This window comes from Elaeis guineensis, chromosome 8 (genome assembly GCF_000442705.2).
Source record: "Elaeis guineensis isolate ETL-2024a chromosome 8, EG11, whole genome shotgun sequence".
Lineage (NCBI taxonomy): Eukaryota > Viridiplantae > Streptophyta > Magnoliopsida > Arecales > Arecaceae > Elaeis > Elaeis guineensis.
In genome coordinates, this window is record NC_026000.2 from 129,705,479 (window position 1) to 129,728,618 (window position 23,140).

Genomic DNA, 23,140 nt, shown 5'->3' on the forward strand with positions numbered 1-23,140 from the left:
AAAATCTTAGGCCTAAATTAAACAAGGACCAAATAAGTGTGCTTAACCTAAAATTAATCAAAGTACTCAATTTGTTGAGGTAATGTTCTAGACGAGGTTGGATTCGAGCATATCTCATTTTAGGCCTACTTGAGTCGGGCTTTATGAATCAGAAGAGTCATTGAGCTCGATGTGGAATATTTTGGACCTCTTTGACCCCTATATATAGATCTGAATAGGATGCAAAAATGGGATCCATACGTTGAGAATCCAAAGCATAAACTAAATTTTCAGAGGCTATAACCTAGTCATATGGCATTCGATTGAGATGATTTTTTTAATTACAATCGGCTAACTTTTTGAGATCTATGATGTGAGATGCTTGGAGGAATGGGGCTCGGTTCATAGCAATGAGGGGCTTCTAGGAGGTGGCAGGAGGATTGGAAGGGAGAGTATTCTAGTAGCATAGGGTTGTGATCCATGTTCTCTTTGGGAACCGGTAATAGCCATTGCTTCAAAAGGTTTAAGGTTTTAGAAAGCGGTGTTCTTCTGCTCGGTGGCAAGGGGGCCTTCATCGAGATGAAAAGGAAGGATTGGGATATGAATGGAGACCAAAATCCAAGAAATATTATTTGAGAGAGAAAGATAATAGTCGTCGGGAGCCAAGATTCGAAATGTAGAAGGGTAGAAGTGTAATTTAGATTTTTATTTTCTTGGACCAAGAAAATTAAATTTTTGAATAAAATTAATATTTCATATTTCACTATTAAGTCCAGGGCGGAGGGTCAGAGGGACAGGGGGGGCAACTACACCCTCCAAAAAATAAAATATTTATAATATATATATATATGATGGCCTCTTTTTATTATTTTAATCTTATACTTTGAGAAAAAGTAATATAATTAATGCATATATTAATTTTTTATTAAAAATAGTAAACCTTTAAAGCAAAGAGCTGTTGTTTATCTCGTTATCTAAGAAAAGTGGAAAACAAAAAAGCGAAGGCATGGATCCACTCAAATCCCTCGCTGAAGTCCTTCGATGCCTCGTTCGTCCTCTCCATCGCCTCCTCTCTTGCTCCATGCCCCATCTCTAGAACCAATGCAGTCTCCATCTCTCTGAGCTCCTCTTTGCGCTTCCTTCGACCCAACAACTTTGGAAGAAAACTTTAAAAATTGAAAACCCATAGGCCACAGCCCATAGCAAGGTATTTGTTGCTTTTTTTTTTAGATAAAGATTGATTGTTGTAGTATTGCTTACTTGCTTTGAAAGTCCACAGCAAGGAAGGAGAAGCTATCGGTGACTATTACTTACATTCTCTTTAGAACATTATGATTTTTTTTTAGTTTTCTAATTTGTAGATTTTTTGATAAACTTCTAATTTGTAGATTAATTCTAGCCTTCTAGGTATTGTAAGTTTCATGAGAAAACAAAAAAGTTTTGATTCTTTCTTTAAAAAGAAAGATATTCAATTGAATGAAGATGATAGATTATTAAATTCTAATATTAAAATTTCAAAATCTGAAGGACGTCTTTTCAAATCTCTTAGAATAGAACATTGTCATGATCAGTCTTTTGAAGAATTTGACATTGCTTGTTTAGAACATAATTTTGGATTACGTCCATAAATGTGAGAATATCCAATAAATCAATGTGATAAAATTTGATGAGCTTATCTTGGAGCTGGACCATACCAACTTCGACTACCCAATTATCCATTATCTAAAAAGCAATATTGTCGTTTTCAAACTTCTTGATTTATACAATTTATCTCTTGGCTTGAATATTCTCCTAGTAAAGATGCTGCATTTTGTCTTCCTTATTATCTTTTTAATATAAAATTTAGTGGATGACCTAGTTGGGATGTATTTATAGTTAAGGGTTTTGAAAATTGAAAAAAAATAAATGATGGAAAAAGATGTGCTTTTCTTAATCACATTGGAGAGGATCCTTGCTCACCGCATAATAATGCTCTAAAGTCTTGTGCTGATTTAATAAATTGATCTAGACATATAGATAAAGTTATGCATACTTAGTGTTCTAAACAAATTCAAAATAATAGATTGCGAGTCAAAACTTCTATTGAAGTTGTTCGTTGGCTTGCATTTCAAGGTTGTGCTTTTAAAGGTCATAACGAGACTAGTAGCTAAAAAAATTGAAGAAATTTTCTTGAGATGATTAGTCTTTTAGCTTCATACAATGATAAAGTTACAAATATTGTTTTAGAAAATGCACCTGTTATAGCTAAATATACTTCACATAAGATTCAAAAAGAAATTTTATATGTTCTTCCAAATAAAGTGCATAATAAGATTCGTGAGGATATTAGAGATTCTAAATTTTATATTATTGTTGATGAGGTACGAGATGAGTCTAAAAAAGAGCAAATAACTCTAATCTTAAGATTTATTGATAATGATAGCTTGATAAGAGAACATTTTTTTTGATATTGCTCATGTCACTGACACATCTGTATTGACTCTTAAGAACAAAGTATCTTCTATTCTTTCTCATCATGGTCTTAATATTCAAAATATACATGGTCAAGGATATAATGGAGCTAGTAATATGTGTGGTGAATGGAAAAGATTAGAAGCTTTATTTCTTAATGATTATCCTTATGCATATTATGTGCATTGTTTTGCTCATAGGCTATAGTTGGCATTGGTTGCAGCATCTAGAAAGGTAATTTCTGTCCATGAGTTCTTTTTATATTTAACTTTTGTTATCAATATTGTTGGCTCTTCATGTGAGCAACATAATGAATTACAAGCTTCTAAAGCAGCTAAAATTGCACATATATATGTTGGCTATTAATGAACTTGAAATCGAAAGAAATGCTAATCAAGTTGGTACTTTAAAATGAGCTTGTGATACTCATTGGGATCTCATTTTTATTCTATTTATAGTCTTATAAACATGTTTGGTGCAATTTGTTATGTGCTTGAAATTTTAAAGCAAGATGGATCTACTTATGCTCAATGGGAGGATGCTAATGCAGCTCTTAAAATGATTACATCTTTTGAATTTATATTTATTTTACATATGATGAAAGAAATTATGGGTATTATCGATATTTTTTGCCAAGCTTTACAACAAAAATCTCAAGATATTTTGAATGCTATGTATTTAGTTTCAAGCACAAAAATCCTTATTCAAAAACTTAAAGAAGATTGTTAGAATAATTTTTTTGGTAGTGTTATATTATTTTCTAAAAAATATGATATTGATATTCTTAATTTAGATGCACAATATATTGAAGGTAGAGATCGTCGCCAACGAGATCATATCACTATAGAGCACCATTATCATTTTGATATATTTAATGCTACTATTGATTTTCAACTGTAGGAATTGAACAATAGATTTAGTGAGCAGACTCTCAGCTCTGCTTTGGATTCAAGGGATGGTTAATTATAAATTCTTTAATATTGATGATATTTGTAATCATGCAAAAAAATATTATCCTCTTGATTTGACTGATCAAGAAAAAATAAGTTTGAGATTTCAATTGAAATATTTTAATTTTGAGAAAGTAAATCATTCACAGCTTCAAAATTTAATGTCTCTCTCAGAATTATGTCAAAGATTAGTAGAAACAGGAAAGTTGAAAATTTTTTATCTTACTGATAGATTAGTTCATCTTATTTTAACTCTTCTAGTGTCTACAGCAACAAGCAAAAGAGCATTTATGATTATGAAGATAATTAAAACAAGGCTTCGCAATAAAATAGAAGATGAATTTCTTACAGATAACTTAGTTATTTATATAGAAAAAGAAATTGCTGAAGCTTTTAGCTCAAATTCAATACTTGATGACTTTGTGGATCTAAAAGAACGTTGCATGCAGTTCAAGTAAAGATTTTTTTAAATTTTTTTATCTATTTAAATATTAAAATAAAATTTTTATTTATTGTAGGTAGCATAAGTATCAATGTGAAAGAGATTATCAATGGATCTAAAAGAACGTTGCATGCAATTCAAGTAAAGATTTTTTTTTAATTTTTTTATCTATTTAAATATTAAAATAAAATTTTTATTTATTGTAGGTAGCATAAGTATCAATGTGAAAGAGATTATCGAGATTTTTATACAATCAAAATCATTTTGTAGATGGTGTAAGATAATATTTTTTACTTATTTTTATTTATACATAAAATTAAATATTTATCGATATTTTAATAATATTTTGAGTATATATATATACTTTATTTTATTATTTATTATAAAATATTTTATTTAAAAATTATTAATACATTATTATTCTCCACCCCCCACAACACTCCCCTAAGATAAACTTGAGATGAAAATAAGATAACCTGAGATTGCTTCAAAATTCGTGCAGTAGTTCGATACCAGTCCGATCTTTATTCGAAATTTATAATATCAGTCATGGTTAATTCATATTAAGTCACCCTGATAGGACCTCTGATGATCTCGATCATGATTGCTTCATTTGGAGGGTACAAAGATTCTCTCTCCACTTTCTCTCTATAGAATTTTCTCTCTCTTCATGGATTTTCTCTCTCTAAAAGTCTTGTAGACCAATGGATGGTCCAGATACTCAGATAAATTCTGATTTTGGATAATCCTAGGAGAAGTCCTAGATTTGTATTATTAGGATCGATTATTGATAATTTTTCCATATATGATTTTTATATTTGATCAGGATCATGAAGAGATACGATTGTCTGCATAGGATATCGAGTGAAATATTTTGTTAGAGAAATTCATAAATCAGAGAAAAATATTGATTTCTGTGTTTGGATCAATCACCGATAAAGGTAAGAATCTCTGTACGTGATCACCATTATATATATGCTATTTTACTGTTGGTCTTGAATCATTGGTTTTGCATCGTCGGATTTGAGATCGATGAATTTATTATATCTGAGATACTGTTATTTGATTTTGAGCATGAGTATATTATGTCAATATATATATATTAGAGATTTATGGCATGATTATATGGATATGCATATCTAAATTGATCATAATGTAAGTCGAAATTGATTTGATGAAATCAACACATAATGATTAAATGAAAAAGAAAGATACGGTATGGACTAGCTTTGTCATATGGAATAGCCCGTCAGGAGCTTATGCCTGGGATAGCCCGTCAGAAGCTTATGTCTGGGATAGCCTCCACTGGCTTATAGGTGGATCAGCCCGTCAGGAGCTCATGTCTGGGACAGCCCGCCAGGAGCTTATGCCTGGGATAGCCTCTCACGGACTTTCGTACTTGGGACAGTTGGTCAGGAGCTCATTCTGGGACAGCCTTGAAAGACTTTTAAGTAAAAATTGATTCGGATGATGACTGAGGTATAGACTTGGTTAGTCTAGAGCCAAAAAGAAAAATGTTAAAAATCATATGATAATCAAAAGAGAAATGAAAGACGACATGAAATAATTATCGAACAAAAGTATTTCACCCATTAATATATGATGATGCATCTCTTTTGACAAGACAGATAATTTATAGATATTTTTGAATTATTTTGGATATTGAACATGAGATTTTATGTTTTATTGCTTATTCTTCTTTTCAGATTATATTATTATATCGGTGTGATATGAAAATTCTTACTGGGCTGTAAAGCTCACACCCCTTCATCTTTCTTTTTCTTCTCAGAGATATAGGACGCTCATGATTGGCTATGGCTTGGATTTACGGGTGAGCAGATGGATAGATAAAGTGTCATAGTATCTGATCAGAGGATTGATGAAATTTAATTTGTAATTATATAAGATTTTATGAATTATTGTTGAAATTAAATATTATGGATATTGAGGTTGTAATGAAATATTTTTGGTCTTGCATATTCTTTAGGGTTTGCTCTAAGAAATGTGCGGTCATCACGTATCCGATCCGGATGTTGGATTCGGAATATGACAGGATGATGCATCTCAAGTATTAAAATTTAAGTGTACCCCTCTATTTCTCTAAAACAAGAAGGCTAATTCTTATATCACTAAAATAAAATTATAAATGAAGCTCTCAACGCATTTTCTCTTCAATAAATATTTTTTATAGGAAGATAAAATTATTTGAGTAATTTAATATCTTCAATTAATTTGTCCACTTCAGACACAGATTTTCCCCCACACAATTAGGTTCCCACCTATGTGCCAATCGGGGCATGCTAGTAGCCCAAAAGTTATAGTTGCCAAACCAGTCTGTTACCCAAATCTCGCTTTGGGCATGAATAAGATATTTTGATATCTCCTTTGATATTTACGAGCCAAGATACCGATATCTTAGTTGAAATTATGTACTACGTTAAGATATATTGTTGATATTAATTTATTTAAAAATATATGACATAATAAAAGGAAAAAATTCTTGAAAACACGGTAAAAATAGAATGACCAGTATATTGATATTTTAGAATATTCTGAACTATGTTGCCTAAGACAATAAGGGCCAAGATCTCAAATATGTCTATTGATACCAGGAATATGCCATCAAACACCTCTTAACTACATTGGACGTTCTCGTAATAATAAGTACCCCTCAACTACTCTTCAATCGGCCAATCCATAACTTTATTTCCTACCTATAGATGTTTATATCAAAAAAATTATCTTAAACATTTTAGGTCAACTCCATTTTGGAAGCTAAGTTTGATGTTGTTTGGACTGACATTATCTATATCCGACAGAAACTACAGACAGAGAGGATCATCATTGAGGAAGACTCTGCCGTCATGATAGGTTGAATTTGGGATGACATAACGTAGTTGGAGGCCCACCTATTCTTTCATGACATCTAGACCGTCTTTGTGATTTCACTCTGGTGTCTGCTCAATATGTATTTTAAGAGACGAACATCACCATTTATTGGATCACTTTTTACGTGACTGAGCACACTGATGACTGGACCTAATGTCAAGATTAAATTTGTCTCCGAGTTTTGTAGGATATTTTGTTTTTTGATTTTTTAGGATGTGTTCATGCTAGATTGATACGAGCATCTGCTGATATCAAAAAAAAAAAAAAAAATTTAAGTCAACTTAAGGGGCAAAAAGTATTATATTTTTTAAATGAATATATTCTTAAAAGTTATAGATTTTTTATCATTATTTCAAATGAGAATCAGAAGGGGACTGCGGCATAATGTTATGCATGTCATTGCTGACAATACGTGAAAGACTGAAAGGGGACAGTCTGCTTGGATGGCCATTATTGCCACACCAAACGTGGCTGATCCAAATATTGTACATGGTACCGAGGAAGAAGAGGAAGAGTTCTGTGATTTTCTCATATTATTTTGTATATACAAATTTTTTTTTTAATAATATGGAACAAATTTAGAGATGCATGGGGGTAGAATATTTGGGGCCGTCCCCATATTTCATGGAAGTCAATGATAATCTAGATAAGGGTATAGTACTATGTTGTTCCATATTGATGAAAAAGTGATCGAGAGATCAATATAAATGGATCTAAGGAGACATCATAACTAAGTTATGAATCGCAAAAAGAAAATTATCTATAGATTCTTAAATAAATTCAAAATTACTTTTAAGTCTCTAGATCTTTTAAGTTAAATAAAAAATTCATAAAATGCTAAGAAATTATTCTTGTGTAACCAAAACACATATCTGTGTAATCTGAATATGAACTTGAATAACCAGATATTAAAACTAGATAACCTGCGTAATCTGAATATAAATCCGTGTAATTTGGACATAAATATGTATAACCTGAACATGAACTTGTATAATCAATCTGTGTGGACGGCAGAGATCTAGATATAATTCTTTAGTATTTTAAAGATTTTTTATTTAACTTAAAAAATTTAGAAACTTAAAAATAATTTCGAATCCATCTAGAAACCTATAAATAATTTTCTCAATCGTAAACTAGTAGATCTAAGGGAAGAGTTGTAAGTGAACTACCAATTACATAAACCATATATAAGTTTTGAAAGAGAGAAAGTTTGAGAACAATTGGCTAAGATGCAAAATTATTGGTTCTTTTATGTAGTTAATGTGATTGTTAAAGTTCTTCGACATAAAATGTTCAAACTAAAGAATAAAACCTATGATTGCAAATAATCCTTTAGTTGTCAGTAAAATCAACCAATCACATAGTCCTATGACATCGTAATTCAACCGGTCGCAGTTTTAATTCTTAATGAAGTAGAAAATAACTATCTTTTGTCATGGATGCTGATTGAGTCATATCTAACCAACTACATACATAGTCATGACACAGTACCATAGTGAAAATGGCCCTCCAAGAACCAATACTACCTAACTTGATTTTTTTAATCTCAACAGTTTAATCAAGTTGTTTTGCAACAATTTGTATCCAAATCTTCCACTATAAATCTGCACTTCTAATTTGGAATTTGCTTGTTTCATGTTCGGTTGGAAGTTGCAAGACCCACTATCAATTTTTGCCTCAAGATTTTGTCTAAGACTGAAACACAAATTCAATGCAATATAAAATTAGACTGAGTTTTCTAACCCAACAACAGTACCTATTCTAACCTAACTAAGAATGATCAAACAAATCCAAACTCAAGATAGGATTACATTTAGAGAAAGATAGAGATTGGTAGAAGTAGGAACAATCTTGCATGGATGATGGATAAGCTACTTTGCACAAGTCATGGAGAACTATAAATCATACAGATTACCCACCTATTCATATTCTATGGAAGATACTCTAAAATCATAAAGTTTGCCATTGAAATCTATTTGTATAAAGGCAGTGTCGTTACCAACCTATTCATGGTCCATGGAAGATGCTCTAAAATCTTAAAGTTTGCAACTGAAATCTATTTGACAATATGAAAGTTGTGGGTGAAAGGAAGGGATTTTGTACCACTGTCATGGTTTATCTATCTATCCCAGATTATCAGTTGGTGTTTGGTGGTGGATAGCAAATTTTTTAGTATCTCGTTGCAAAAATTTGTAGTATCTCATAACATGGTCGACTGTCCAATGAGGCAACCTCTATATTTAATGAATGATTATATGAACCAACGAGTGAACCAACGAGTGGATGGATGAATGATTGAATGATAGAATAGAGAATTGAATAGATATAAGCCAAAAACTCTCTACTCAATTGAATGGACTCATTGGATTGCTAGTGAGGTGTAGCCGTTGGCCCATGAGGGTGAGAAGGATGAACAAGGTAGCATTGTAGGAGTTGCTTGAGATAAAGATGGGAGTTGAGGCATGGAACTTTGGGACTTGGAGGAGGACAACAACGCAATGTTAAAATCCATATACAAAAAGATAAACTAAATGATTTGGAGACTATTCCGATAATTTCATGAGATTAAATTGAAAATTTTGTAGAATTTATGAATTAGACCGTCTATTTAAATATGGTCTTGTTCAACTGATAATACCATCCAATTCAAAACCTATAAGAAGAAAAAAAATTTTTATAGAACATTTTTATATGAAGGATATGTAAGATTCCAAGATTTTTATAAGAAATTGTTAGCATTTTTATAATATTATAGATATGTATGAGATAAGATTATTAATAATTATATTTTTTTCCAGCCCAAAGCAACTCACATAAAGCTAGCGACAAGGCCGGCTTTCGGACCATCCCTTTTATACCAGTCTTCCCCCACCTCCATCCAGTGAGCCGATGAAGCAGATTGAACGGCTGATCCTTTATCCGCATATAAAATTCTATGCGTAGCATCCGTAACTTTCTACCACCACCGTTTATCTCGTGCGGGGACCTTTTCCTCTTTTTTAAGCACGGAGGGAGGGACGCGGAGAAGGAGAGCCGTGACGAAACGGTGAATCTAAATTCGAGCGACGCATGAGATAAAATCTAGGTTTTGGGTTTCTTCTGGAATCCGTCCGAATCTCGCGATCGCTCCCCTTCTCCGATCTAATCCGATCCGATCCTTTTAGGGTTTTGTGGGCCGCCCTTCCGTTCGGTCTCTCGCCGGTGCCCCCCGTCGATCTTGGCCGTTGATTGCAGGCTCTGGCCTTCGGAAACGATGCTGTCGCTGCAGAGCGACGCTCGGCAGCACCAACCTGCGGCGCAGCAGCAACCGCCACCGCCTCCACCGGTGGCGCCACCGCAGCTGCAGCAGCTCTTTGGGGCAAATGCGGCCGGCGGCCTAGGGTTTCATAGGGTCCCCCTCGGGAGCGCCGATCTCGACGAGACGTCGTTCTCTCTGCAACTGCTCGATGGCTCCGCTGATATCAAACCCTTGATCGCAAAACCGCTCGAAGGTTTTCTCCTCTTCTTTCTGTTTGTTCTTTGAAATATTTGTTTCTTCTTCCCCAGTTGTTTCTGCGCCTCTTTCCGTTTGATCTTTCAAATCTTTGTTTTTTCTTCCAATTCTTTTTGTATTACCGTTTTTTGGAATTTTGATGCCTTAAAGGAAAGGAAAAGACTTTTTCGGGCGCTCTCTTATCGCTGATTTCTTTTCAACTTCTTATCTACAGTACGGAAAAAAGGATTTTTTTTTTTGTTTGTTTCGGTGTTTTCCTCTCTCTCTCTCTCTCTCTCTCTCTTTCTCTCTCTTTTTTTTTTTTTTTTTTTTTTTGTGTGTGTGTGTGGGTGTTGTGTGTTGGGGGGGGGGGGGTGTTGGGTTGGGCGGCGGGTGGGGGCGCTCGATATAATTTTGGAACATGCATATCCGTTTTGATTATGGATGCCGAGGTAGAATGTTATCTTTTCCTTATGAAAAGATGCTTTTTTGTGGTGTAGTGATGATATTTTTCTTAAAATTGATTGTTTGATGGGTGATGATGACACTTTAACATGTAAACGATTTAGGCAACGAGGACATGCATCTGGCGCTTGCTCATCAGAATTATAAAGCGGGGAACTATAATCAAGCATTGGAACACTGCAATGCTATTTATAGGAACAATCCGAAGCGCACTGACAATCTTCTTCTCCTTGGTGCAATCTATTATCAGGTTTATTTTCATGTGGTCGAGGTTTTTTTGCTCTTTCAGTTATCGATGTTGCTGTTTAATATATTCTCTTTTTCTGTAAGATTCTTGACAGCATCTTGTGTTGTTTTAGTATATTTCTTTCTTATTGATTTTGTTTCTTAAGCTTAGGGGAGTTCAATTCTGTTCTTTCATTTCAGCTGCATGATTTTGACATGTGCATTGCAAAGAATGAAGAAGCTCTTGCTATTGATACACATTTCGCAGAGTGCTATGGAAACATGGCTAATGCTTGGAAGGTAAAGGGGCAGTCCCAAACTATATGCTTCCTGTGGTGGGAAAGATTTAGCTACTTTTGATGGCTGTATGTTTATTCATAATGATTTCTCATGGAAAAATGATATGCATGTCACTTGGTGCAGGAGAAAGGTGATATTGATCGTGCCATACATTATTATCTGATTGCTATTGAGGTATGCATTCTCAAGTTACAACTCTTTTATCCATTGATTGTTACTTAATATGATTTCTTCTTGTTACTGTACTGAGGTTCACATACATGAATGGACTCACATACAAGAATTTAAGGCTACAAGGCTTGACATGCATATGGGTCAAGTATTATAGAAGAAAATTTAATTAATTTTTTGTAACATACCCCAGCATGATGTTGAACCTATGTAATATGTTGTCAAATTTGTGGCTAAGGAAGCCAGAAACTAGAGGATTCTACCAAAAATCTTGGAGTCAATGAACCAGATATTCTAACAATTTTTATGTTAACTGTGTATGTTATGCCTTTAAAGCATACTGCAAATTGGCAAGTCATTCTTATGAAGCTGTAGAGCAAGATATGTTGCAATACTTATGCTGGTAAAACAGAGTAAAATAAGAAAGCAGCTAGCTTGTGAAGATAGAGATTGCAAATGGTAATCAGAAACTGCTAAGTTCTAATCTGCCCCATCAAGTTGACATATAAAACATTTCTGAAAGCATGTTCTTTGAATGAATTTGTCAAAACATTGGCCGAACTAGTAATTTACTTTTTTTTTTTTTTTTTGATATTATACTCAGTTTATCCACAATAGCTGTGGGGCTTGGGTGTTTAAGGAGTGAAATAGGGTCCTGGAAAATTTCAACAAAGTGGTGAACTTGTGAAATTTATAAATTTGTTGTTTAAATTGGATTATGTTCTAACCTGGTTGTGCTGGTATTATGCTTTTATAGCTGCGGCCCAACTTTGCTGATGCATGGTCAAATCTAGCTAGTGCATACACGCGGAAAGGAAGACTTAATGAGGCAGCACAGTGTTGTCGCCAGGCTCTTGCACTTAATCCTCTTTTGGTAACTGATAATTTCTACTTGTTTGCTTCTTTGCTTCTTTTTCTTTTTATTTGATGCACTTCCAATCCATGAAACTAGGATTGACCTCCTTCGAAAATGTAGGTTGATGCTCATAGCAACTTTGGAAATCTGATGAAAGCGCAAGGATTAATTCAAGAAGTAAGATGTCACAGATAATAATCTTTTCATAATGCTTGGCTTATTCTTCGCTAGTGTTTTTGGAATTTGGTTTGTATGCCCTATTGTTTATCAATTATTTTTTGTGGATAGAAAAAGAGAGCATTGAATTAATATCACCAATCATTACACACTTTTAACCTGCTGTGCATTACCTGCTTCGCTAGCTCTGCATGGTTTTGGTATAACTTTGTGGGCATTGTTATTCTTTATATTTGCTGCTTATTTAAATTAGTGTTATTCTTGTGATCTATTGTCAAAATTGAGATGATTAGTGGGTATCTTATAGCTTATGGCTGAATTCTTGATACTGATATTTGACAAGAACCAACTCGAAATCACGGCAACATGTGTCTTAGTAATTGAGACTAATTGAACGTAAAAGAATATTCTGCGGTGATTTTTCAAGATAAAAATTTTAAATTTTTGTGGTCTTTGTATATAATTATTGCTATATCATGGAGATGCACCACTAGGTGCCCAAATTTATGCTTCATACTTGTGTTCTATTAATTTTTTATGCAGGCCTACAACTGCTATGTGGAAGCTCTGCGCATACAACCTAATTTTGCAATTGCTTGGTCTAATCTAGCTGGTCTCTTTATGGAGGCAGGAGATCTTAACAGAGCTCTCATGTACTATAAGGTAAGGGAACCTTTTCTCCTTCTTTGATATTATTATTACAGTACAAGCATTTAGCCCGATCTGGATTTTTCCCCTCCACTTCCGCCTAGTTCTTTGATAAATTTAGTAGTCCATCTGATCCTGCCCAGATCCTGCAATGACGGGAGCCTTGTGCATTGGGCTGTCCTTTTTTTACTTCCTCTTGGTTCAAAGGATCTGCTATCAGTATTTCTGGGAATGTATAGTTGTCATTTTATAGTGTTGCAAAGAAGAATTCTTAAGGCTAATCCCTTTTCCTTGTCTACCTTGATCCATCTTTATGTTAGAGTTTCCTTCAGGCATTTAGATGTGCTCTGGAAGACGATCATTTTATGTGAATAGAAATAAGACAAAGCTCCTATGTTGACAAGGTGCTTATCAATTGAGATTGTGTAAAATTCATACAAAATTGTGAAACATAAGAATTGATGACACCATCAAAACAGAGTCATTATCTTGCCTCTAAAGCTTGCTTTTCTGTTATTTATTGAGATTATAAGAGGAAAATTTCAATCTTGCGAATTGACTTATTTTGCTGAGAAATGAATTGGCAAGTTTGAACACATGGAAACATGATCACAACAGATAGTAAGACAATATAGAAAAGCTGAAACTTTTGGAGGGCCTTGCTAAATATCTATATTATGGTCTGTTGTACCTCCCCATCCTGCCCGGTGTGAGGTGGATTGTGCTGGTATGCTGTCTTGTACTGTACCGAGTGTTGATACGCTGTCTCATACCATGCCGAACCACGTACCAACACTATAATAGGATAGTCTTAGTACGGGATCCGGTATCAAGACGGGGAACCTTGATCTATATTATGTTTCCATATTATGTTTCCTCTGTTGCTGCTCCAAGCTTTTGATGTGTGACTTACGTGGTGAACTTGAGGGCCTCTGCTCACTTATGAATGGTTGCCTATGTTGCAGTCTTTTTTGGTTGAGTTCGCTAATAAAAGTTTTCAGCAAGATCATGTGGGATATAAAATTACAAAGGAACCTTCAAGAAATTAACGAAATAGAATGTTTTAGTGACTGACTCTATAAAATTCAGAACCTTTGAGAAGATTAAGAAAACCATTCTTTTATATTGTCAAGTGCACTATGGTGCTGGGCTTCTTGTTAATCCTTCTGGTATTAACTTTTGCAAGTTCTGTATCACAACATTGCTCATTCCATGAGTAAATTCGAATCTTCAGTTGCCAATTTTTAGCATCTGATATTTGTACATTACTCACAATCCTTGAAGCTCCCTTTTATGAACATGTTTGATGGGTCTAGTGTTCCTAAAATTGATGTTTAGAGCTTTTTGATTTCATTTCTGTTGGTGTAGTATATGCAACTAATACAACGCCCTTTTAGATTTCATATACTCCACTAAAAACTGCTTCACACAACATATTCAAAGATTCTGATGATTCTCCACATATAATATTCAGGAAGCAGTTAAACTGAAGCCAACATTTGCTGATGCTTACTTGAACCTAGGGAATGTTTACAAGGTAAGCCTTCATTTATGGTAACAATAATGTCATGTTGGAGCAACTGCTAGAGCCAGTATCTGGAGAAGAATAAGACTTTTTTTGTTTGGTTTTTTCAGGCTTTAGGAATGCATCAAGAGGCTATCATATGCTATCAGCATGCTTTGAAGGCACGCCCAGACAATGCAATGGCTTATGGTGAGTGCTTGCATCTAGCTCCATGAAGGCATTTGTAGTTGGCACAGTTTTCTGCATGGGTCACATTTGCATCTACCTTTAGGTTGCGTTTGGTGCCTTGCCAGGCAACCTTGGAAGGTAATGTGAATTGCCTTTAGGATAGATTGCCACCATTAAATTGTTGGTAATGTTGATTATTGTGTTTGGTACGTAAATAATGTTGCAGTATAATTACTGAAAATTTTGATTGACATGTTTGGCATGACAATCAGATTACCGGTAGTGTGAGATCAAATTTTTAAAATATCCCCAATAATTTCATCCGGGTGCTCTTCTTTTTTATTGGTGAGGAGTAATGGAAGTGATGTGGGTGTGGGGGGGTTGGGGAGGGGCGGGCGCATGTGAAGTCGTGGGGGTGGCGGGGACGGGCGTGGAGGAGCCATGGGAGGGGTGGTGGAGGACAAGGGCAGAGCCACGGGCAGGCAAAGGGAGATGGAGGAGTCGGGCCGGGGTGCACGTGGAGGGGGGTGGGGGGAGGGTTGGACGATGGGTTTTGTGTGATTTTTTTGAGGGATAATTGTCTAAAATTTTTATTGCAACATTGCCAAAGAAGTGGTAATCTGGATAGCCACGCCTCCCCAAGGCAATCTGGATTACCTTCCACGAGATAATTTGGATTACCATCCAAAAAGCATACCAAATGCAATAGTCTAGATTACCACATTAAATTGCCAGTAATCTGGATAGTTTGCCAACTACCAAACGCAACCTTAGAGACACATTAGTCAGTAAAAATTAATCTTCAAAAATTCTGTTTTTTATTAAAAAAATGTCTATACATAACTTTTAATGTGGTGGAAAATTCATTTATTAATTGCATAAATTGGTCTTCAACTTTGTGGTCTCAAATTCATGTTATTAAAGTTGAGAAACTTTAAAGCTGAGGGTGCTACGTTAGTGATTTTTTCACAGATGGTAGTGATTGGGGAAGCAATAAGCTCAGTTGGGGTAGACATACCAAGGAGAAGAGACAGCTAGTAGTCCCTAGCATATGAAATAAAACAGTGGAATTGCATCACATATCGTATCAATCAGAATCTTCTCCTTGATATGCATATCAGTTGTCGTCTTTTTAAATTAGAGGGGCAAACAAATGTGTGGAAAATATGCTGAAGTGGATGCCGATTGTGTATATCATCAACGATATCGTGGAACGGACCTCTTTGCTGCAGGAAACCTTGCTAGTACATACTATGAACTCAATCAGCTGGATTTAGCTATTCTGCATTACAAGCAAGCCATCAATTATGATTCAGCTTATGTGGAGGCATACAATAATCTGGTTAGTTTCAGTTTCCTGAATAGTAATTTATATTACAATCTTTTGAGCAAAGAATTACTTGCAAACAAAAATAATCTTTTCTGACTTTCATTGTCTTACTATAAGGGGAATGCTCTGAAAGATGCTGGCAGAGTGGACGAGGCTATTAGCTGCTATCGGGTAACTCTACTCTCTCTTTGTTTTTTTTTTTTTCATAACTTATGATTATGATTATTTCTTTTTATATAATTTTTACCCCTCTTCTTCTGAAATATTTTTGTATTAATTTTATGAAGTCATGCCTTGCGTTGCAACCTAACCACCCACAAGCTCTTACTAACCTTGGGAACATACACATGGAATGGTGAGCTTTCAGAAATGTTTGATGTTGTTGTTAAGCAGATAAAATTTATTATGGTTAACTTAGAATAAGTATTCTGAACATGCAGGAACATGATGAGTGTAGCTGCTTCATATTACAAGGCAACTATATCTGTTACTACTGGATTATCTGCTCCGTTCAACAATTTAGCAGTGATTTACAAACAACAGGTTTCCGCACCCATTGATTTTTTTTTTCTTCTATAGATATTATTATATCATATCATATTTGCTTTTTAAGAGATGAGGCCATTGATATTACCATCTATTCTTTTTCACCTTAAAACTATCTTTGCTGCCATATGAAATTAACTGAGTTCCTGGATCCCTCTTTTGTTAACAACAGGGCAATTATGCTGAAGCTATAGCTTGCTACAATGAAGTCCTTCGTATTGATGCTTTGGCAGCTGATGGACTCGTCAATAGGGGAAATACATTCAAGGAGATGGGTAGAGTTAGTGAGGCAATTCAGGATTATATTCGGGCAGTGACTATCAGGCCAACTATGGCTGAAGCTCATGCAAATTTAGCTTCTGCATACAAGGACACGTAATTTTTTTTTTTTGAAATTTATTTATTTATCAAACAGGTTTATAGAATGTTATTATTTATTTTTTTAAAAAAAGAATATTTCTGATACATTGTGACTTGTGGGATCATTTGCAGTGGACATGTGGAAGCAGCTATTAAGAGTTATAAACAAGCATTGCTGCTACGTCCAGATTTTCCTGAGGCTATTTGTAATCTCCTACACACTTTACAGGTGAGAATAAGAGGGTCTCAATATGGCATGTCACAATGCATTAAAAAGACAGCTAGGGTTTCATAGGGGATGGTACATAGTGGGTGCTATTTTCTCAGAATGGTTTGCTAAAACTTAACAATATTTTTTTCCAAGTATCAAAATTTTATATTTATATTGCAAAAATTAATGAAAAAAATCTCAAGGTCAGAGTGATAAAACATCATCTACCAAACATTATAATATCAAGTAAAGGTCCACAATCTAATGACAAATAACATCATCCACCAAATATAATATCACTCATAATCCAAAATGTCCATGGTCATATAACATCGATGATAAAGTAAATGTCCATAATCATATAATATCAGCCATAGAAGAAACATTCCACAATCATATAACATAATTCACCAAACAAAACATCGTAATAGATAATACTCCACTAAACTTTTGACAAAACAGTCAAATGATAGATTGGTGATTGACTATCTCATTGGTCAATCGTCATCTGCCACTTCTAGGTGGTAACTCCTTGAGCATCTGAATTAAAGGTGTTGAAGTCACCTGACTGGAAATTCATTCAGCTGCTATGGAATAAATCACCTGTATTCAACTCATAGGGTAGCAGCCAATATGGCAGGTCTTTGCCCAATATATCGGGTGCTTCATTAGTGTCATAGAGCATGGCTATGATGCTCAGCATAGTGGTTTTGGGTCGAAACCATTATAGTGACTGCGGCAGCTTTTAAGACAATGGCATGCTGTAACTGATAAGCTGTTAAGAACAATTTATAGTGTTTTTTTCTCACCTTGCTTCTCCTGGTAGTCCTTGGGGAGCTTTATTCTGAAATTTGGTTGTGGAAGAAATTGTAGACAGATTGGCATTTGAAATAATATGATCGACAGCTATGCAGTTTAGCAGGTGTTGAAGGTGTGTTAATTCAAACAAGATTCTGAACATTTTAGTATGCTAGAAATTATCTGCAGGCCAAGAATCTAACTTAAGAACTCCTGCTCCAGTTTGTGCCACCAACCCATTTTACCATGATATGGAGTTAAGCATCTTGCTTACTAAGGGTCTAAGCTACTGTAAATGAAATTATGATTACTTATATTCGATAGTGAGTCAAGGAGGATTAGGTGTACCCATTTGCTTTTCTTCTCTGACTCCTTTTTTAAATATCATTTTTCAGTGTGTGTGTGACTGGGATGATAGGGACAACAGGTTTGCAGAAGTTGAGGGAATTATTAGAAGGCAGATAAAGGTTTGTAGTCTTGATGTTTTTGGTTTTTCTCCTCCGTTGTGTGTGTTGGAATTGTTTTATAACAAGTTTTACTAATGCTAGCTGTACTTTCAGATGTCAGTTCTTCCTAGTGTGCAACCATTTCATGCTATTGCCTACCCAATTGATCCAATCCTTGCATTGGAAATTAGGTGACCATTTTTATTTCTGAGTTTATTATTTTTTATTTTCCTTTCTTGTAAGATATATCCTTGGAAATATTTCATGGATGTACTATATTTCTCCTTTTTTTTACTTTAACTTAAATTCACTGTTCAACTATGTGATATCTGAAGCTGTGTCATCTTGTTTTCATTTCTAGCCGGAAGTATGCAATGCATTGCTCTTTAATTGCTTCTCGTTATGGACTTCCTGCCTTTAGACATCCCCTTCCTATTCCTGTGAAGGCTGAAGGTGGAAGTGGACGACTCAGAGTGGGGTAGGTATATAACAGGTTCTGCTTATTGGCCCCACCCAGTATCTGTGTTTCTTATTTAACTGTCAGTGGTTGCAGATATGTGAGCAGTGACTTTGGTAACCACCCCCTTTCGCATCTTATGGGCTCTGTATTTGGAATGCACAACAGAGAGAATGTTGAGGTTAACTGGCTTTTCATTCACTGACCTTTCAATGACCACTATACTTTTGTCTCTCTGTACATCTCTTATCAACGAGCTTATTTTGCAGGTATTCTGTTATGCCTTGAGTCCAAATGATGGTACTGAATGGAGGCAGCGTATCCAATCTGAAGCAGAACATTTTGTCGATGTTTCTTCCATGTCATCTGACATGATTGCTAGAGTGATCAATGAGGATAAAATACAGATCCTAATCAACCTTAATGGTTATACCAAGGTATTCCCTGATAATTTATTTTTGGAATGATCTTTGAAATGCTATTCTTCATTTGTTGCAACGTGCAACATATAGTGTTGGCAATTCACGGATACCTTCAAAATATCTTGTTATATCTGTTACTGTTCATTATATTTGTTCCTTAAGAAACATTCAAAGTTCAGAGTCTTTAAGCAACAATCTTTAATTATGGCTAATTGAGGTCAAGTGATCTTTTGCTTGATTTTTGTGCAACAAATTTGAAATCCCCTTTTTATTCTTTTTGTACCGTTTCTCTTTGATGTTATACCTGTCAAAATTTGGTCTTCGTTGCCTAAAAGTTACACGTGGTGGTTGAAAAACCTCAGCACATGGTTAGCCATTAAAAAATATATAAAAAAAATTCTTTCAATGTGACTATTTTCTAGTTTATAGATCTGAATTTAGTCAATGGAACCACGCTCAGTGGCAGTTGGTCCATTACTATCGAGCAATCTGAGGAGTAGACAACTTATCTTTATTTGTTTTTGAAAAATAACATGATTTGCCACAAACTATAAGACTTGGATTCAGTTTATCATTCTTCCAGATTTCCATATACTATCATGCTTAGTTATTTGCTAAGTATGACTTCCCAAACTAGTTAGCCAAGATGCAGCTGTGATGATTGATCTAACTAAGCATGTTGTTAAGAAGTTGTCTGGAGTTCAAATTTCCTATTGTTTGTAATTTCGTCCATAAGATTAGTAAGTTATATTTTCTCACTTTAATCTTTTTGTGATGTTTGAAGAAGAAAATATATATTTATATGATAATATTGCAAGAAACAGCATGATGATTGCTTAAAACTCTATAATGGGCTCTAAAGGGTCTCCAAAAAATGAAAAACATATAAATCCTTTAATTTACATATATTTGAGTATCAAAATTTTATATTCCTGATGCTTGGATAAATATAACTTGAATACTCATGCATTGGAAAAACATGTAAATGAAAGTTTCATTGAAGTTTCAATTGCCATGTAGATAATCTTCTCGCAGATTCATGTTAACAGTTGATTATTCTCCCTTATTCATGTTTCAAGTCATTTTGTAATTCTGTTGTTCAGGGTGCAAGGAATGAAATTTTTGCCATGCAACCAGCACCTATCCAGGTCTCTTACATGGGTTTCCCTGGGACGACTGGTGCAACTTACATTGACTACTTGGTTACTGATGAGGTGGAACAGAAGTGCTGCTCACTATCTTATCATGCTTAAAAGTTGCTGTTTTCCTAACGGTCTCTTTTTCTTTGATGACAGTTTGTTTCTCCCACACGTCTCTCACATATTTACTCAGAAAAGCTTGTCCATCTTCCTCATTGTTATTTTGTGAATGACTATAAACAGGTAATAGACATATGACAAGTATAAAGCGGTGCTCTGTCGTTGAGTGTGGGACTTATACTAATACTTTTTGTGATTATAATCTACAGAAAAATCGTGATGTTTTGGATCCTGTCTGTCATCATAAACGAGCAGATTATGGTTTACCTGAAGATAAATTTATTTTTGCTGTTTTAATCAGCTCTACAAGATGGACCCTGATATATTCAATACTTGGTAATGTTTAATCCATCACAGGAGCTGCATCTGTCATTATAGTTGTAGTTTTGCTCCCCTTTCGTTATTATAATTTGAGATTATACATAGTAGTTGGTAGTGCATGATGGAGGGCATGTAGCTGGATATTGTAGAAAAGATAAATTCACCTATTTGGCAGTTTTTTCACAATACCTGCTGAGAAGCTGATTCATATCATCACTTTTCAGGTGCAATATTCTCAAGCGTGTTCCGAATAGTGCACTGTGGCTGCTGAGATTCCCAGCAGCAGGTGAAATGAGACTGCGTGCATGTAAGTAGATTAGTCTTTAATTGTTGATAGAGAACTGTTGAATGCTTTCTCAGATGGTATCACCTTTTGCCATTGGGGCAAGGGTGCGGGGTTTGATTCCAGTTGGAGTTAGCCCCTTGAGGGTGTGGTAGGTATAGGATAGAAAAGGTAGGGTTGTCAATCTTCCTATGACAAACTTTTGTACTATTCCATACAAATTGTTCCATGTAATATTTTCTCTAACACAGGTAACCTTTCTTATGCAGATGCTGCTGCACGTGGAGTGAGACCGGATCAGATCATATTCACAGATGTTGCTATGAAGAATGAGCATATCAAACGCAGTGCTTTAGCAGATCTTTTTATTGACACGTGAGCAATTTTTCTCTGAATAATTTTATCGAGTATGCAATTGATTTGAAATATCAACTTGGCCCTCATACTGGTAATATGTGGTTTGAATTGGCAGGCCCCTTTGCAATGGTCACACAACCGGAACAGATGTATTATGGGCAGGTTTGCCCATGATAACGCTTCCCCTGGACAAAATGGCTACCAGGGTTGCTGGTTCATTGTGTCTAGCCACCGGAGTTGGGGAGGAGATGATTGTTAGCAGGTAGCTTTCGCTCGGCATCTTCTGGTTCTTATTGTATTTTGTTTGTAAAATGCCTACCGAACTTCATGCTATTTTTCGTATTTCTTCTAGCCTGAAAGAATATGAAGAAAAGGCTGTAGCTCTGGCTGAAAATCCCACAAAGCTCCAAGCTCTTACCAATAAACTTAAAGCGGCGCGAATGACCTGTCCTTTATTTGACACAGCAAGATGGGTGAGTTAATGTGCTATTTCGTCATCGATTGTTTGTTCCTTTTCCTCCTGCCACAAACATGTGTTTGTATGCATGAACACCCAGATATGCATGCAAAGACATGCTTCAGCCAAAAATATGAGGACTGTATACTGAATGAGTTCAAATACTACAGGTGTGCAATCTGGAGAGGGCATACTTCAAAATGTGGAATTTGTACTGTTCTGGGAGACATCCACAGCCCTTCAAAGTGACTGAAAATGATACCGAGTTCCCATATGACAGATAGTTCCGTGAAGGCGGCCTTGTAAATAGGTAAAGAGGTTCAGCATACCACAAGAAGTGTTGTAGTTAATTTTCCAAAGATGCACTGGGATGTATTTACACATCTGTGGTGTGGAAGGGAGGGCAAAGATAGCCTTAGGTTTTGCCCTTTCCAAAGAACAAGATTTCTGAAGTATTGATAGGTGTGAATAAGCCTCTACCATCTAGTCCGGTCTATACATCTAAATTTAATATTTGAATTATTTATTAGAAAGCAGGAATTGTATTTGGAGGGTCTGGACATCACCCAATATCTAAAATTTAACATTTATATTAAGTATATTTTATTACAGTTGCAATTATGTTGATTATGATGGGCATGTTATTGTTACCATGATATTTCGAAAGAATCTTTGAAGAGCTTCTGATGGAAATGCTGGTGGCCAAACATTGTAATAAGGTTTGCTTTCATTAAGTGCTATTTGATTGTTCTATGCAGGGATAGACTGTACTTCGTTCAAGAGGAAAGGTTTCCGTTCCTCTCAATTCCAAAATCAATAGGGGGCATCCAGATTGCGGATCCCTTTGAGTTTGATCTATATCACTAAAAAGTCTAGAAATGAAAACTACGTTATTTGACTCAGTAAGTGGGTGCAAGAATTGAATGATTATAACGGTGAGTGGCCATTTTTTATTAAATATAATAATTTTTTGAAAATTTATCATTAATTTTTGATTTATATATTTTAATAACCTACAACATTATGAGTAGGTGTATTTTTCTCAATTTAAATACGCAACAGCAGCACGATAAAAGAAGGTGAAGAAAGAATTCAAGTTCTTGTCGCTTCAAATTTCTACCAAGAGTGTTCTTTTTGATCCCACTAACCTTCGGTTTGAACTTATGAAATTGCCT

General features: G+C 35.0%; 1 protein-coding gene across 1 annotated transcript; it reads left to right on the forward strand.

Moving 5' to 3' along the window:
* The first annotated feature begins 9,747 nt into the window (after positions 1–9,747).
* LOC105032411 (probable UDP-N-acetylglucosamine--peptide N-acetylglucosaminyltransferase SEC) lies at positions 9,748–22,583 on the forward strand. Its single transcript, XM_010906858.4, is given in 29 exon segments — positions 9,748–10,202; positions 10,753–10,898; positions 11,075–11,173; positions 11,297–11,347; positions 12,102–12,218; positions 12,321–12,377; positions 12,921–13,040; positions 14,500–14,562; positions 14,661–14,739; positions 15,951–16,060; positions 16,166–16,219; positions 16,336–16,403; positions 16,489–16,591; positions 16,767–16,969; positions 17,087–17,183; positions 18,359–18,430; positions 18,524–18,600; positions 18,771–18,887; positions 18,963–19,047; positions 19,136–19,303; positions 20,392–20,502; positions 20,584–20,670; positions 20,757–20,832; positions 20,835–20,883; positions 21,093–21,175; positions 21,421–21,526; positions 21,624–21,770; positions 21,861–21,981; positions 22,136–22,583. Coding segments are annotated over 29 exon segments (3,018 nt in total). The 5' UTR covers positions 9,748–9,964; the 3' UTR covers positions 22,250–22,583.
* The last annotated feature ends 557 nt before the right edge of the window (positions 22,584–23,140 follow it).